The sequence below is a fragment of the Nilaparvata lugens genome, chromosome 4, assembly GCF_014356525.2.
Source record: "Nilaparvata lugens isolate BPH chromosome 4, ASM1435652v1, whole genome shotgun sequence".
Taxonomy (NCBI): domain Eukaryota; kingdom Metazoa; phylum Arthropoda; class Insecta; order Hemiptera; family Delphacidae; genus Nilaparvata; species Nilaparvata lugens.
The window spans coordinates 53,000,256-53,018,842 of NC_052507.1; the positions used below are offsets into that span (position 1 = coordinate 53,000,256).

Below are 18,587 nucleotides of genomic sequence, written 5' to 3' on the forward strand. Positions count from 1 at the left end.
AAATAAGGAAGTACCTAATGTAGTTGGTTGGAGATGTGGAGGAGCAGTAAAAGAAAGATAAGAAGATTATTTTTATTCATCTGAATAATACATTTCATTTCATGGAGAGAGATAATAATTGATATCATTTCTTGCCTTCTTAATCTATGCATTCCTAGAAAATTGAATTAAATTAACATTATGAATGCTTGTGATTAAATAAATGATTGATGAATTGAAAAGGAAAAGAAAGGAAATCAATACTCTATATCATTTATTTGTACAAAAGATTCGATAAATAACGTATATCATCAGGGGGGTATGTTGAAAGAGGGGCGCAAAAATAATTCAAATTAAAAATAATCATTTTTAATAGGACATCCCAGTAAAGATTTAAAGGCTGGATCAAAAGGGGTTTAAAAAATGCAGACTTCTTAGAGAAGTTCAATTCAGTAAATTCTACTGATTTATTTCAACCATTATGAAGAGAAACTAAAAAAATTAGTTGTATTTTGATTGAAATTCATAAAATTAATTTTATAAAATTCATTAATTCATAAAATTAATATAATATCAAACATGAGAAACAACCGCAAGATAATATCGCAAATATTGATTGAAATCCTTTTTCATGTTTTACAAATGATAATTAGATGAAAAACTGGCGATAAAACAGAGGACGTTTTTCCTAACAAAGTAAATTATCATTGTATCAGCTAAATTTGCTTAAATAAATCACCATTGAACACAATATTGCTCCACATTAAAGCGGGCTGAAAATTTAGATTTCGTTGGGAAAAGTTAGCATTTTATGACATCAGGCGTATAAATTACAGTGGAGTTTCCACTTAATAAATGAAATAACTTGGATCATTTTTTTTTTCAAATTATAATGACCACTTGACAAAATTAGGTATTTTAAAATTTTCAATTTCTCGATTTACACACTTTATAGGAGCTCACATCTTTCCCATAGTTATTAGAATGTGTAGCCTAATATTATTGTAATTAATTACCAAGGAAAGAAAATCACTCTTATTTAGTATTAATTCTCCACATTGTGGTAAGCTCCAAAAAATGTAGAATGTTCCGAAAAAAATCAGATTGGCATTGAAGGAAGGTGTTGAAGTTGAGTTGGACAGGATGAGGATGGAGTGAGTTTCAGAGTGGAATGTTCTTTACTCTCTCCCAACTTTGCCTTCTCCTCATCCTCCCCATCTCCTCCTATTCCTTCTGATCCTCTTCTTTTTCATCCTCTTCCTTTTCCTCCTCGTTGTGGGTGAGGAACGGTGGGTGGAGTACTTGAGCGCTCGCTGAAAAAAGCGGCATTTGATGAGCCAGAACGGAGAATTGGCAACACTGGCCGGATGATTGTCACCTATATAGACTAGAGGCGCACTGTTGCCAACATGTGTGCGCGCCGCAGCCAGGTGAAAGACCCGCTAAAGACAGTACACTTTGGAGTAGCATAAAGTGGCTCTTTATTTAAAATCAACGCTCTTTTTCGTAGGTACAGCTTTTTAGCAATCATCTTCACTATGATAAGCAAATAATCAATTCATTCGTAAACCACCAAGCCTTACAAATATGAAGCTGCTTTTTATCATAAAATGAAATCTCTTTTTTTTGTAGAAAAGTAGAAATATATGAACGCACACCCGATGTTTAAAGGCATGTTTAACTTTCCTTGAGGATGAAAGTAATTATTTAATCTTGGGTGGAAATTCTGGTCTTTTTAAATAAAGCCTGAAAATCTAACCGATTAATTTTATCTTTGCATTCTATAATTTTCTATGTTGAAGTACAATTCCTGAACATGAAATCAAACAAATAAATTTCAAGCCTCTCGAATTAAACATATTTATTGATTTATTGAAGGTTGATAATACTTGAAAAGCAATATCTTTTTGGTGCCTTATTTATAAAATATTTTTGGAGAGAATAAATAGTTGGAATACCATTACCCTACTATACTACTAGGTAATAAGTAAATATGATGACTATAACAAATCGAACAAAAATTATATACCTAATAGGTAATAATAAAATTGTGAGTCCCTCAAACTTCAAATAAATAAAATCATAAGTAGATTATAAAATCATAATAATATGATTATAAAATCATATAATTATAGATTCAAGGACAAGATGAATATAGAAATAACATACTCAACGAAATATTTTAGCCATGTCTATTACAGGGTTCTGAAATAGTAATAATCGGTTGAAAATCATCAATGAATACTGAATATTATAGACAGAATATAATATTAAACAACTATTGTATATTCAGATTGTGAGCCCCTAAAAATTTAAATTTATCAATTTTTAGGTAGGCTAGGCTGAATAATACAGAAAAATGCAATATTTTATAACAGTTTTTTACTTTCCTTGCCCTATTACCATAGGTAAGGAAAGTATTGCTTTCCGAAAAAAATTAAGGTACCCAAATTTCTATACGTTTCAAGGTCCCCTGAGTCCAAAAAAAGTGGATTTTGGGTATTGGTCTGTGTGTGTGTGTGTGTGTGTGTGTGTGTGTGTGTGTGTGTGTGTGTGTGTGTGTGTGGTGTGTGTGTGTGTGTGTGTGTGTGTGTGTGTGTGTGGTGTGTGGTGTGTGTGTGTGTGTGGTGTGTGTGTGTGTGTGTGTGTGTGTGTGTGTGTGTGTGTATGTGTGTGTGTGTGTGTGTGTGTGTGTGTGTGTGTGTGTGTGTGTGTGTGTGTGTGTGTGTGTGTGTGAGATATGAGTGCTCTACCTGATCTCAGATTGTAGAGCACAAAAATACGCTCAGAGGGATTTTGGATTATACATCTAAATGGTAACAATCGGAAGATATTGTTGATTAGAAACTAAAATTCATCAAAATTGATTTTATCTTCAAATTTCACTCATTTTTGAAAAATCATAACTCAGTACTCATGGGAGATAGAGAGTTCCGAATGATCTCATTTTATTCAAAATTTTATAATCTAGAAAAAGGCGAGAGCAAATTTTTCTGTGCGATTACGAGATTTGGCAGAAATAGCTGAAAACTGGAAAATGCCTGAAAATACGAGGTTTTTGGGCCTCTTTTTTTTCCTCTAGCACAAGGAAATTTTGCATGAAGAAATTGGTTCTGGACTTCCTTTATGTACCCAAATAATATATTGAAAAATCAGAACTACAATATAAATTGCAAGCACACCCCCTTTTTTGTCTATATTGACTGTGATTAGATAGAACATTTCTGTATGAATGTTATTATAATTTCTTCTTTCGTAATACATTTTTTATGCTTTTGTACTCCAGAGCGAAGCTCGGTACCCGATATTGATAATTTTATAGTGCATCAGAACAGAAGAGCTTTGAACAGAAGAGAATATGCTGCACACGTCATTACATTATGCACGTCAGTAGGCCTATGGTAATGCCTGTATGAATAACTGAGAAATAAAACAACTTGGATGAAATTTCTGATGGTTAAATTTAATGAATGAATACCTCAAACTCACATTCATCATCACTGTTCCCTGAATTTTGCTATTTCTCATGTTGCAATTCAGTTCCTTTTGCTGGAGATGTGTTCTCGCACTGTAATTCCATTTTCAACAAAACGATTATAGCAAATTAACTAAGTTAATAAACTACATTTTAAGAATTTCAGATGAGATGAAAAGACTATGATCCAATCAGTTTAAAATGTCCAATTATTATCTTACAGAATTATATTGTCAAAGGTAGAATTCATAGAACTGTAGATAATTTTAGATGAAAAGAGAAAAAGAAGGTGGTTGAAGAAGGTGAAAGAGGATGAAGTAAGATATATTAAAGTAACCTAAAATCGAAATGTTCGATATGAAACAATCTATCTAATGAAAACTGAAATATAATTCATACAATTTGATGATTGGTGCACTTTCGCAAGCGATTCAAAGCTTTCCTTTATTGAAAGAGTAAATAAGAGAAATAAAAGAGAAATAAGAGTAGTATAAAAATAAACGGTACTTTCCTCCAAAAATAATAATAATTATTATTCACACTATTTACACTACCACAGACATTTGTGGAATTTCTCCATATTAAGGTGCAATAAAAAATATATTGTCAGTTCCATATAATTTATTTGAGCCAAATTTAAGTTTCAATGCACTAAGGCATCATCTTCAGTGGTCTTTTTTTGGTTTGGTTGTTGGCAGGGCCGCCCCGAGGTTAATAGGCGCCCGGGGCGAGATTTTGATATGCGCCCCCACCCCCACAATATAGCACGGTAAGGTAGTATAAATAAAGCCACATTGCTCTTCTAGCAGGAAAACTTCCATTATGGGCTACATCGTTTTCTTGATAATAATGCTATACAGTAGATTTTGTAAGCAGTGTTTAGCAAGCTGATTACTGAATAGTTGTCACAGGAACTTCGTCCAGTCAATACAGACATAAAAAAGGGGGTGTGCTTGCAATTTATATTGTAGTTCCGATTTTTTAATATGTTATTTGGATACATGAGAGAAGTCCAGAGCAAATTTCTTCATGCAAAATTTCCTTGTGCTAGATACAGAGTGGCCCAAAAACCTCGTATTTTCAGTTCATTTTCCAGTTTTCAGCTATTTCTACTAAATCCGGACAAAAAAATTTGCTCTTGCCTTTGTTTCAGATTATAAAATTCTGAATAAAATTAGATCATTCGGAACTCTCTATCTTCAATAATTACTGAGTTATAATTTTTCAAAAATGAGTAAAATTAAAAACAAAAATCAATTCTAATGAATTTTGGTTTTTGATCAACCAAATCTTTCGACTGTTACCATTCAGCGTATTTTTGTGCTCTACAATCCATAAGATCAGGTAGAGCGCTCTATCTCATATAGATTTCCAGGTACACCTGACAACAATTCTCCTTGTATTGTGAAAAACACCTCATTTTCAGCTTCAAAAATCATCACCAACTACATTGTCCTCACATTGATATTTCGCACAATGACATAAGTTAATGAGATTATGTTCTATGAGAATCACCCGTTAGATGCATTTCATTTCAGTATTTCCTAGTGAAGAGGTGCGCATAAGGACACCTCAAGGATCAAAATTTCAAACACTTATCTCATCGTACTAAACTTCATTCTTCTCGGTTCGTCAAGGCGGTCCAAAATCATGCATCATATCATAAGTCAAATTCGGTCGAAAAGTGGAAAATTTATTGTCGAATGTACTTAAGCCCATATTCCAAAACACAAAAAATGGCCAATTTCTAGTAGTTGGTGATGGATGAAGCTGAAAATGAGGTGTTTTTCACAATACAAGGGGCATTGTTGTCAGGTGTACCTGGAAATCTATACAAGATAGAGCACTCTACATGATCTTAGAAAGTAGAGCACAAAAATACGCCTAGAGGGACTTTGAATTATACATCTAACTAAATGGTAACTATCGGAAGATATTGTTGATCAAAGACTAAAACTCATCAGAATTGATTTATTTCTTTAAATTTTACTCATTTTTGGAAAAAATCATAACTCAGTACTTATTGAAGATGGAGAGTTCCGAATGATCTCATTTTATTCAGAATTCTATAATCTAAATCTAAAACAAAGACGAGAGCAAATTTTATCATCCGATTACTGCATTTGGCAGAAATAGCTGAAAATTGGAAAATGAACTGAAAATACGAGGTTTTTGTGCCACAAGGAAATTTTGCATGAAGAAATTGGTTCTGGACTTCTGTCATGTACGGTATCCAAATAATATATCGAAAATCAGAACTACAATATAAATTTCAAGCAAAAATGTAGCCTATATAGTGGCTGGACTATATCTCCCTTCTTGAAAAGAGATTTGACTGTAGCCACTTTCCAAACTTCTGGGATGCTCAATTATTGTCTCCAGCACATATTTATCAAATGGACGAAGCGAAGTTTGAAGAAGAGTCCCCCATGCTTGAACAGCTCAATATTTAAACCATCCGGCCCAGCTTGTCTTATCTTATACTCTTTTCTAACCTTGTATTCTGCAGGCTAAAACCTATTTAATTTTAAATTTCCGTTGATATTCCTAAATTGAAAATTTTCAATTTATTTTAGATTGAAAAATGTTCAATATATATTTTAAATTGGAAAATTTTCAATATTCATGAATATCAACGGAAATTTGAGATTGATTAGGTTTTAGCCTGCAGAATACAAGGTTAGAAAAGAGTGTAGGATAAGAAGTTTTATCACCCAGCTTGGGACATTGAAGCGACCAATGACGACTTGCAGGTTGCAGGAGCAATGGGCGCTCACAGGCACATTCAATGACTAGAAAAATATAAGTCTATGCTATGCGTAGAGTCACTGTATTCAACAATGTTTAGTCAGTGAACGTCAAGTTATTATTATTTATGCCACAATCCACACTAAACATAATATAAGTAATGAGTTATACATAGAAATGGATTGATAGAAGAATGGTTCATGACTTTTAACGTGAAGGTGAAAAAATGGTACTTGAACCGATAATGTCGGGGCGGTAATCATTATACGAACGCGGCGCCCCCCTGGCCGCGGCGCCCGGGGCGACCGCCCCGGTCGCCCCGCCCTTTGGGCGGCCCTGGTTGTTGGGCTCAAATAAATTATGTGGAACTGACAATATCGTTTTTATTTCACCTGAATAGTATTTATTTTGTTTTGTAATATGTAACATGTAGAGGTAAAGGTGCGTACAGACTTTCGCTCTGCTCCGCAACCGAACGTCACTCCAGCAGAGCGATTGATGATCGACCGGCGAGCAACAGTGGTTCGACCGGGGAACGCGAGAAGATCTAACATCTTCCGTAACGTTCATGATGGGTGCGTGGGCGGTGCGACTGTGGTTCGATGGTGGTCCGAGGGCGGTACGAGGGAGGAGCGTGCTCGGTGCGGGTTGGAAGCACGAATATGTGTACGCAGGTTATCGCTACCTAAAAAGTTGAACTACCTCAACATTTTGTAAAATACACAAAGTATTCCGTAAAATACAAAACACTAGTATTTGGCTTGCTATGGTATTGTAAGAAATGCTGAGGAATCACTCTTTTGTTTCCATTTACATTTGAGTACTAGTCCAATGTTTATACACCTTCCTACCATAAAATTTAATTATTTTTTGGGTATCCTTTGGGCTTCTTCAACACAACAAGTTTTTGCATACATTCCATTTTCAATAGTGACTTTAAGGACACACTTCAAGAGTCATTTGATGATGTCATTGAAAAAAGCCCAAGGATGCAAATTGACTGATTAAAAATGGTTATTTATAAATAGTTTAAAAATATACAATGGTATAAGGAAATAATGGACGACAAAATTTAGAAAAGACAAAGTGAACTTTATTTAGATTGAATTATAATGTCGTGTGGCGCGTGTTTGAAGCGTTAATCTAGGGGATGTTTGCAAGGTAGTCCTTGACGGCGGCGGGGTCTAGGCGGCGGAACCCCGTGGCATCACACACACCCACCTCAATGTTGTCAGCTGTCATCTGACCTTCAAACCCCTCCTTCAAGGTCAGAATGGCTGTGTGCACCGCATCGTCCAGCTCCAGGTCTTCGCTGTATCTGCAAACCACAAATAACAACGATTTTATTTACTAAATTCAGTGATAGAATAAACATGAATACATACACAGATGATTCAGTCAAGATAAAATTAAGGTCAGCTGCCCATTTGCTGCTGCAAGTTGATTTTAACCTCGTGCTTAAACCATCTATACATCTACAGCATAAACAGGTAGAATATTATGGATACAAAAATGTAAAAGCGAATCCTGAAGCTGTTAGTTCACATACTTAGAAAGGCCCACCTTATCACACGTCTTTCATCTTAGGCTGGCCACTAACGGTAGAACATGCATGCACATACACAGTCGACTTACATTGTTGTGTCATCACAGCTGTCATCAGCGCGAGGCTTCTAACATATATAATACACAAGCAATAACAATAAATAAGCTACTGGAAAATAACAAATTAAAATTATAGGAAAATAATCCTATTATATTAAGCGAGCGATTTCTGTATAACTGTTTATATTTTATAACTGGTTATATGGTTATTTATGTTCAACAGATCTCGAAAAAAGCTCTAAGGATTTTTACGAAATTTGGAACATAGTAGGTTTATGATATAAAAATTCGATTGCACTAGGTCTCATCCTTGGGAAAACTCGCTGAACGAAATTGAAAGGATAATTCATCCTTGGCTAAAACAGCTGAGACTTTCGTCGTCTGTGGATAATAAAAAGTGAGCTTGTGATTCTGTGGAAAATCAAAATATCGCATCCCCAAAATTCATAAGCTGACGTATAGCCGCCAGCTGTAGAATATAAACACGATCATTTGAGAGAATTGTGTTCTGTCATGGCTTACTTTAGAATCTATAGTAGGCTATGGTTCTGTTTATCAATAAATAAAAATAACGAGCGAAGCTCGATGCCCCGATATTTAAACCTTAAATAGAGCACCGAAGAAAAAATAAAAAATAAACATCGGAGATACAAAAACCTACCCTCAAAAAATTTTGCTCGAAGCATTTAACAGTGATGACAGCTGTGATGACACAACAATGTAAGTCGACTGTGTATGAGCATGCACGTTCGACCGTTAGTGGCCAGCCGAAGATTTCTGCGTTTAGTATAGCTGTCTAGCCAATATTATTATCTGAGTGCTAATCATTCATATAGTATAAGATTGTATCAATCACTAAATTTTACTCGATTTACTTTTACTGAATGTATTCTGAAATGCTAGGTACTTGTAGAATTATTAATGAAACAGAATAGAGTACCTCGAATACATTATTAAACTTATGAACATGCTTTCTAAAGAGAGATTCACTTCAAAAGTCAGCATTCATTAGAATAACATCAAAGCTTCCCATTCAATGCTTACAGTTTCAAGTGACTCTCACTATAGCTTATACGCACGCAATCCTTGGCATTGTGCTGATTCCGAGTTGAGATACATATCACTTGATGCAACTCACTATTATTAAACAATGTACACAGACAACATATCTAAAGCCGGGTCCATACTGAACAAATGTTCGACAAGCATGTTTATAGAAACAGTTTGGGCAAATTTTATTAAGTTTAACAAACAATGTTTGCCCGTGGCCAGTATGGACGCGTCACCAAACAAAATATTTGTAAGTGGGGGGAACAGGTTTTTATGTTTTACAGCAAACACTGAAAATGTTTGCAAAAACAGTAATTTTTTGTTTGACAAACAATGCTTGTCCAAACTTTTTAAAATGTTCGTCCCTGAGCCCCTCAACAAACATGTTTGCCGAATAATGTATGTCGAACATTTGTTCAGTGTGGACACGGCTTTAGAAGTAGAAAGCACTAGGAAGAGGGGAAGACCTAGGAAGAATTGTATCGCTCAAGATCTTGCAGAGAAAGGACTAACACCAAATGAGGCCCATGACTGAGACTCCTGGAAGCGACTGACACGAAACGCCGACCCCACCTCAGTGGGAAAAAACTGAGAAGAAGAAGTAGATAGTAATGTAGTTTATACATTTTTTTGAATTTATAATACGTGAATCATCAACTCTACATAACTTCTAGGCCAGACACGTAGCCAGGATTTGGTTTCGGGTGGGGCTGATTAAATTAGATTTTTATATAAGAACGGATTTGAAAAAAATCCAAATATAAAACTGAAATCTGTGTTTTTATAGCATTTTTCTACATTTTCTCAGCTCTTCGAGAACAAATAAACAGAAAATTTTCAAATTTGGTTGATAAGTTCAGCTAAGGTTTACATAGATAGTATTATGTTATGTTCATAGAAATATTGCATTAGAAGGGTCTTGAACTAATGCCAAAGATACTAACAAAGATGTGTTTTCCAGAATTTTTCTGCGTTATTCAGCTTTTTCCAGAACATATGGACAGAAAATGTTCAAATTTTGGTATATAGGAGTTCAGCTGAGTTGCAGTGGAGGAGGGCTTTGATAATTATTACCAAAATCAGTGGTTTTCAACAATGTTTTCCGACATTTATCTGCGTATTCCCAGATTTTTGAGAAAAAATGAACAGAAAATGTTAAAAATTCAGTACAGAGGTTCAGATAGGATCTGAAAATATTGTTTCAGAAGGGTTTTATAATGACACCACAGATATGCCCAAAATCTGCAGGTTTTCAGCGTTGTTCATAATTTTTCTTTCAAAAGCCTTTTCATTAGCCTTTTAAAAGCTAATTGACAGAAAATGTTGAAATCTGATGTTTACAATCTTGATGGGTGGCTAGCGTAGCAAGTGAGCTCAACCTCTTTCATCCCCCATCAAGCTTCTGTGTCCAGTTTTTACACGTTTCTTGGTAGAAAACAACTTTTCTCCACACTGCACGTGTGGTAACTGGCATAGTAGCCAATGAATTGGCTTGAAGTGGGTTTGTCGGTTTTGTCAAAATCACCTAGTTCCCCTCTCAAGACATTGTAGGCTGTACTAATACATTTATCCACAATGATTACTGTAAATAATAAAAACTAGCCGGAACGCTTGCTTCGCTCGCCATCAATCTAGCAAGGGAGCTCCACCCCATGGAATCCTGGCTGGATCATCCAGAAATGAACTCAGCAGGCTCCCATAGCTTGCTTGTATTCTTCATTTGAGCTTGCTTCCTTCCGTCAAAAAAGTCTCTCAGGCTTGATTCAATTCCCGGTTGATTTGAATTATTTATCTCTATTTTTTTACAGAGTGAATACACATTCTGTTATTGCCAAATTAGGTACTCGGTTAAGATATTATGACAAATATTGTATTTTAGTCTAGTTCGTTGAAATTTGAAATAGAAATGATGTGAAGAACTTACAAAACATATAAATAATATAATCCTCTCAATTATGAATGTTTTTCAAAAATGTAGAAAAATGCATTGAAAACTTACTTTTGTTTTGGTTTTAAAGCAACCAAAACACTTTTTTGAAATTTTGAATTTTAAGGATAATACAAATGGAAAAGGAATCTTCTCCATAAAACTCAGACTATAGAATTATTCACGATTTATCAGCTGTCGAGAGGATTATTAATTGTATGCTATTAATAACTCAAGTATTTAGCATTTTCTCTCGACCTTGCTTTCAACTCGGGCTGACAAGTTGACAGTATGTCTTGAAGGAAATAAGCTTTTGGTGATATTGTAGTTATTTACAACATATGATTAGCATTGTCGATACGCCAACCCGATCGTCATTGTCAAACAGCCATTGGAAGTTTTCTCACCGATACCTCGCCGACACTATAGGACCGAATTTATTCTAATAAATAGTTTTAGAAGAGGCTGTGGTTTATAACTATGCGAGGTCTACTGATCACAGAACTACTAGTTTAAAATACAGATTAACAAGTTGTACCTGCATTAAAGGATTTTTTGGATCTTTTCATGAAAAGTTAGAAGTTAAGCAACAGAAAAACAGTTAAGTAGATGGTCTGATAGAGAACATTCTATTACTTGAAATTTTAATGTCCGGTTTCACCAATCTTGGTCAAGACATTTGAACAATATCAAACTAGGTACGTTTTACAGGAGTGCACAGGAGTTATCGATAGTAGCTATTGCTATAGAAATAATATGTTCCAGTGCACTCGTAGTAAACCGTACCTGATTTGACCATTTTTAAACGTCTTGACCGAGCTTGGTAAAACTACAGTAACTATATTACCTACAGTATAGCCATTGACTGTCACGTGGTAGAAACCCGCCATTAAGATACCAAACAAACTTTATAGTCCTATCTTATTGCATAGGAAATTTGGAACTTATCACTTCTTTTAGCGATTGGAAACATATTTTGAACTTCCAATCCAATTTAGCCGCAAAAATATTTTGAAATTAGATTATTACAAGTTTGATCCAATAAATTGGATGAGGAAATACAATAAAATTGAAATCGATCTATCTACACAGCTGCCTATTGCATCATATTGGTGTTCAGTGTCCACCAATAAAAAAAAGAGAAAGCGCAGTAAGAGAAATAAAAATAGGATGTTTAGGATGAGACTTGAGTCGATAAATCTTGAGATTCAGCAGCTAAGGGCGCTTATAGACATGTCAGGATCAAGGAGGGGTTGGTTGTAGATGAGGATTTATAGCGTGTTAAGCGGCAATATGTCAATAAGGTTATTGAGGCGAAGAAACAGCACTATGCTAATATTATTTCAAGTTCAAATAATAAGTCTAAAACTAGTTGTAACATAATAAATAAATTTAGAGGAGGAGAAAATACATTGATGAAGGTCATAGTTCTGGTAGTGAATAATAGGAAAGTGTCTGAGCCGAAGGATATTGCAGATGTTCTCAATAGATATTTCATTTCCATTGCTCCCGTTCCAAAGTCTAGTGGTAGGCCTATACAAAATAATACACAACCACCAACTGTGAAAAATAGATTAGCAAGCTTATTTCTAAGTCCAACGAATGTGACAGAAGTTATGCAAGTGATAAAAAGCTTGAAGCAAAAAAATAGTGTTGGTTATGACAGCATTTCTATTTAAGTCCTTAAAAAATGTTGTGATGTAATCGCTGAGCCTCTCGTTTTCATTTTGAATAGCGCTTTTCAAGCAAGAGTCTTCCCTGATTCTTCGAGAATGGCCAAGGTAATACCTATATTTAAGAAAGGTGATCAAGCAAATATGATTAACTACAGGCCTATATCTGTTTTGCCTGTCTTATCAAAGATTTTTGAAAAGATTATATATAACAGGATCATAAACTATCTGCAGAAAATCAAATTATTGAGTGAATATCAAAATGGGTTTATAAAAAATAAGTCAACAATCACAGCCGCAGTCACTTTCATTGAAAGAGTTATTCAGGAGGTTGAAAAAGGAAATTTCACTATGAGGGTGCTGTTAGACCTTTCTAAAGCTTTTGATAGTGTAATAAGAAGATTCTTTTGGAAAAACTGCATCTGCTTGGAATCAGAGGTCTCATGGGGAAATTAATTGATTCTTACATGACAAATAGATTGCAGTATGTGAGTGTTTGCACTGATGGCCGACTTGGGAATTCAAGGAGATTAAACGTGACTAGGGGTGTACCTCAGGGTTCCATTCTGGGTCCTCTTCTCTTCGTTTTATATATTAACGATTTGCAGCTTTCAGTTGCAAAAAATTTTGATATAACATTGTATGCAGACGACACAACCTTGTTATTCTACAACAACAGTATTCAATAGCTGGAGTTAGTTGCTAACATATCCACTAATGAGGTTGTACAGTATTTCAATAACTGCTCACTATCTGTTAATTCTAATAAGAGCCAGGTTTTTCAATTCAACTTAAAAAAGAAATATCATTTTGAACCAGCAATCACAATAAATGATAGCGATAACATGATTGAGAGCGCAAGTGTGGTCAATTTGCTTGGTTTGACAGTGGATGACAAATCATCTTGGAACGAGCATGTTGATAAGGTGGCTAATAAAATGAGCAAAGGCATTTTTGTATTAAGATATATTGCAAGACTTGTAAACAGTAGTATAGCTAGAAGTGTTTACTTCTCGCTTATTAATACTCATTTGGTGTATTGTGTTGAGCTTTGGGGTGCAACAAGTATAAAAAACATTCAGAGATTATTTGTTCTGCAAAAGCGGGCAGTAAGATTTTTAGCAAATTTAGAAAATAATCATCCATGCAGAAGCACTTTTAGAGATCTTAGGCTGCTCACTCTACCATCCATTTATATCTATCGCGTCCTACTTTTCACTGCAGATAGAATTGGTACCTTAAAACGTGGTAGTAGAAATCCATTCATTGAACATCATAGGTTAAAATTTTCAGATAAGAGGCCGATTGTTTATGGCTTGCAACTTTTCAGCAAGCTGCCTAAAAATTTGTCAAAGTCAAGTAGGCTTAATTTTAAGAGAGATTTCTATGCATTTCTGGTTGACAAGGCATATTATAGTGTTGAAGAGTTTTTGAATGATAGGGTGTTATAATTTGTTCAACTGTAAAATTACAGTTATTTTTTGTATGTAAAGTGTAGAAGAATGTTATAATTTATGTGACGTGCAATATTTTTGTAAGCTTCTGTTATTCTATTTATTTATTTCATGTATTTTTCAATACCTGTTGACATGGCCAGTTGTTAAGTGTTTTTGCTTAATAAAATTGAATTTGAATTTACATATTCATCTAGATAAGTGGTTCCCAAAAAGTGGTCCGCGAAAGCTCTGCAAATGGTCCGCGAGGAGCCCGAGGGAAAAAATTATATTTTAAGCGTTATTAGTGTTATTTAAAACAACTTTATTGGTCTAGTATAATCAATTTCCCTTCGAAAATGTTATACCAAACTCATCGGAAATTCAAAATATGTTTTCAATCGATAAAAGAAGTTATGTGTTCCAAATTTCCTATGCAATAAGATAGGACTATAAAGTTTGTTTGGAACCTTATTGGCGAATTTGTACCACGTGACAGTCAATGGCCAAACTGTGGGTAATACAGTTACTGAAGGTGAAACCATTGGCAATAAACTATTAATTGAATGGATAGCATTGATGTTATTTATAAGGAGTGCTGACAGTTTAATGTGAATCTAACAAACATATTATGGTATTTATGCATATCTAGTGTAGGACAATATCTTATTTTTTCCATTAATTCCAAGTCAATAGTAAGGTTCACTGACGGCTAAAATGAATATTCAAGTTGGGTGCGACCTTCCCGTCACTAAATACTGCGGCAAGTCAATTCCTCCATCCTCTTCAATTCCAGAGAGATTCCAGAAACCCAATGTTAATTCTACAATATTGTTAATAATATGCTACGTTTAGTGATATCAACAAAGCACTAACCTCTTTTCAAGAAACGTTTTTCCGTTGATGAAGTTCTTTCCCATAGCAGTTGCCTTCCAGGCGAAGTAGGCTCCCGAGGGATCGCACTGGAACAGATAGGGCCGATCCTCTTCCCAGCCACACACCAGCAGGCTCACCCCAAACGGGCGTACTCCACTGCAACACATTAAAAACTTAGAGCACATAACAAAAAACCGTAAACGTAAACAAAAAGATTAAAAATGTTAACAAAAATCATAGAACTGAAAAAATTTTAAACCAATAACGATAAGAAAAATGATGAAACTAATGTTTCATTAACTTTCATAATCGAATTACTCTGTTGATATGATATATGATTGATATGACAAATACCGGATGTTTCAAAATGAATGACAGGTTTCAAAATGCTATAGTATTTACGGGAGAGCGAAGAAGGCGCGCATGCAAAAGTTCTGTCAAGCTGTCAGAAGGGTAAATCAGTGAGGTACGAAGAGAGCGCGCACTGAAATGACGCGCGATTTCTTCGTACCTCTAATATTCGAGTTTGACAAGGGTTCAAAATTCAGGCTGAGTATATATTGCTTGAAACGAAAGTCTCCACATTAGAACGAGCGTTAGCGAAGTTCTCATTTTTGACTTATTGAAGGCGTTTTCTGCCTGTTTTTATGTTTGAGAAGAACTTTAGAGAAAATTGATCAATCAGCTTCAAAATTTTGAACACGAATTCTTCAAACCTTTTTACAGGTCAAGTTCGTTGAACAACAAAATTGACTCACTCCTTCAGGATATAAAAATAACATTGAAAGTGCATAAGAAAAAAAAAATGTTTTGATTTTATACCACACACACTGTCAGACAGACAGACTTGCGCCGACACATGATTTCAGCTGAATAATACACAACATTAATTCACTAGTAGTTCTGTGAACAGTAGACCTCGCGCAGTTATAATTCACAGCCTTTTCTTATACTGTCCATCAGAGTAAATCCTGTCTGTAAGTCGTGTCAGCGAGATATCAGTGTGAAAACGGCTAATGGCTGTTGGGGTATAATTGCATGTATATTGAACAAAAGTTCTGTCAAGCTGTCAGAAGGGTAAATAAGTGAGGTACGAAGAGAGCGCGCACTGGAGAAAACTAGAGATTTATTGAAAACTAGAAAATAAGTAGTAGCATGTATATACAATGTGATTCATAATTATGGTAAAATAATTTAATAAGTAATAGTTGAGGTAAAAATAAGAAAAAAAGTTCATGTAAACATATATCCATCCATAAAAGCTTCATTAGCGAGCTATACAGAGTGAAAGATTTCGCCCGGAATTCAGTTCCTCTGGTGAAATACACCGATGCTAAATTGTTTGGGGACTAGTTTTTGAAAAACTAATGCTGGATTCATATGTGAAAATATCTGAAAAATTGAATAAAACTAGTCTGGAAGCTGTAGTGTGAGTAGTTTTTGAGAAAAAAGTTGAAATATGCAAAAAATCCAAATAGAAAAACACAGACTTCTACGTTTGATGCCCAATAACTTTCTTTAATGACCAGTAAACAAATAATTTTTCGCAATAAAAATTGTAGAGATTTTAATTCTGAAAAGGATTATGTAAGCTGTGTAAACTAAATTCATATAAAAGTTTAATAAAATGTATTCTTATGTAGTTCATTACACCACAAAAATTTGCTGTTTTATGAGGAGAGAACTAATAACTCATAAGTTGTAGCTGATTGCAAATGAAATATTCGGTTTTTTAGGAAAAGTTTTTTTTATGAAAGTAGCATATCTAAATGACATTGAACTTATACCAAAAGATCAGTAGATTATGCCATTGAGCCTGGGAGGAAGCTCAAACAGAAGTAGATGATCTATGATTCCTGCCCAAATGTTTACTGAAAACTGATGTTGTGGAAGATTAGGATTGATGGCATGAGGATTCTCAGCTGCCCAAATATGTTGGTTGTGGACGATAACGATAGATGTTCTTGTAAAGTGTGCCTCGTCGGTAAATAAAACGGTTGTTAAAAAGTTTGGGTAAACAAGTTTTACTCAAAACCATCGGCAAATACCAGCATGGGGAATACAGTCTCGTGGCAACAGAGTATGAACTTTCTGGAGGTGGTATCGATGTAATTGTTGCTGTTTTAGTATCCTCCAAATAATAGATTGATTGACATTAAACTGCACTGATAATTCTCTTGTGCTCTTCTCTGGATGTTCATAAATTTCATTAAGAACTTGTTCTTCTATCTCAACAGTCATAGTAGATCGGGGTCTGCCTGCATAAATGTGCTCTTTGGATATAAAAGAATTTGTTTCAGACAGACGTTGATGAATAGTGGCAAAAAGCCTTGAACTTGGACATACTCGGTTAGGAAAGTTCTCTTGATACAAACGTCTTGCTTCAGTACTATTACAGTAGTGTCCCATTCCATACATTAAATGCATGTCAGCTAATTCGGAGTATGAATAATGTCTAAAATTACCTGTCATTTTTAAAAAGTTAACACTTAACACAAATTATCAGCTAAAAATTATTTTCAGAAATATTTTAGCTCACTGTTGAACAAAAAAAAAAAATTGTAAGTTAGGCCTACTGTAACCGCGCTGTGTTTTTTGTTTAATCTATTAACCAGTCATTTGTAACCATTCCACTTTGCTTTTGTGTTAAATGTTAACTTTAAAAAAATGGCAGGTAATCTTAGACATTATTCATACTCCGAATTAGCTGACATGCATTTAATGTATGGAATTGGACACTACTGCAATAGTACTGAAGCAAGACGTTTGTATCAAGAGAACTTTCCTAACCGAGTATGTCCAAGTTCAAGGTTTTTTGCCACTATTCATCAACGTCTGTCTGAAACAGATTCTTTGATATCTAAAGAGCACATTTATGCATGCAGACCTCGATCTATTATGACTGTTGAGTTAGAAGAACAAGTTCTTAATGAAATTTATGAACATCCAGAGAAGAGCACAAGAGAATTGTCAGTGCAGTTTAATGTAAATCAATCCATTATTTGGAGGATACTAAAATAGCAACAATTACATCCATACCACCTCCAGAAAGTTCATACTCTATTTCCACGAGACTGTATTCCCTGTGCTGGTATTTGCCGATGGTTTTTAGTAAAACTTGCTAACCCAAACTTTTCAACAACCGTTTTATTTATCGACGAGGCACACTCTACAAGAACAGCTATCGTTAACGACCACAACATCTGAGGCAGCTAAGAATCCTTATGCCATCAATCCTTGAGATCATTACAATATAAGGATCCGACACGTAAAATTCCGATCAAATTCAATTAAAGATGGCGGCTGAAATGGCGAAAATGTTGTCAAAAACAGGGTTTTTCGCGATTTTCTCGAAAACGGCTCCAATGATTTTGATCAAATTTATACCAAAATAGTCATTGATACGCTCTATCAACTGCCACAAGTCCTATATCTGTAAAAATTTCTGGAGCTCCGCCCCATCTATGCAAAGTTTGATTTTAGATTCCCAATTATCAGTCTTCAGATACAATTTAAACAAAAAAATTTAAGTGGAAAAGATTCAGCATGAGAATCTCTACAATTTATGTTCAGTAACATTTTCACCTAAAATTGAAAATAAGCTCTAATGCGAGAAAATAAGATTATTCAATTGCAAACTGTTGGAAACGGTTGATTCTATTAGATCATTCACTTTGAAGAGATAGCAGACTTCGTGTGTCTGCAGCGCTATTGTCCTGTCACCAGCTGTCTCAGATCTTAGAATAGTAGATTTGATATGCGCGGGAACACTAGCGTCAGTTGATCAATTTTCATAATGGCAAAGAAAGTTGTGTGAGTGC

The 18,587-nt window shown here is 34.8% G+C and overlaps 1 protein-coding gene across 1 annotated transcript in view; it reads right to left on the reverse strand.

The window, feature by feature from the left end:
- Positions 1-7,273: 7,273 nt before the first annotated feature.
- The window catches only part of LOC111044395 (proteasome subunit alpha type-2), a 32,583-nt gene continuing 21,269 nt past the window's right edge, over positions 7,274-18,587 (reverse strand). Inside the window, exons 5-6 of the mRNA XM_022329536.2 lie at positions 14,767-14,922; positions 7,274-7,520 (exon numbers count right to left, since the gene is read on the reverse strand). Coding sequence (XP_022185228.1) covers positions 7,346-7,520; positions 14,767-14,922 — 331 coding nt within the window. The 3' untranslated portion in view covers positions 7,274-7,345. The remainder of the gene's footprint in view (positions 7,521-14,766; positions 14,923-18,587) is intronic.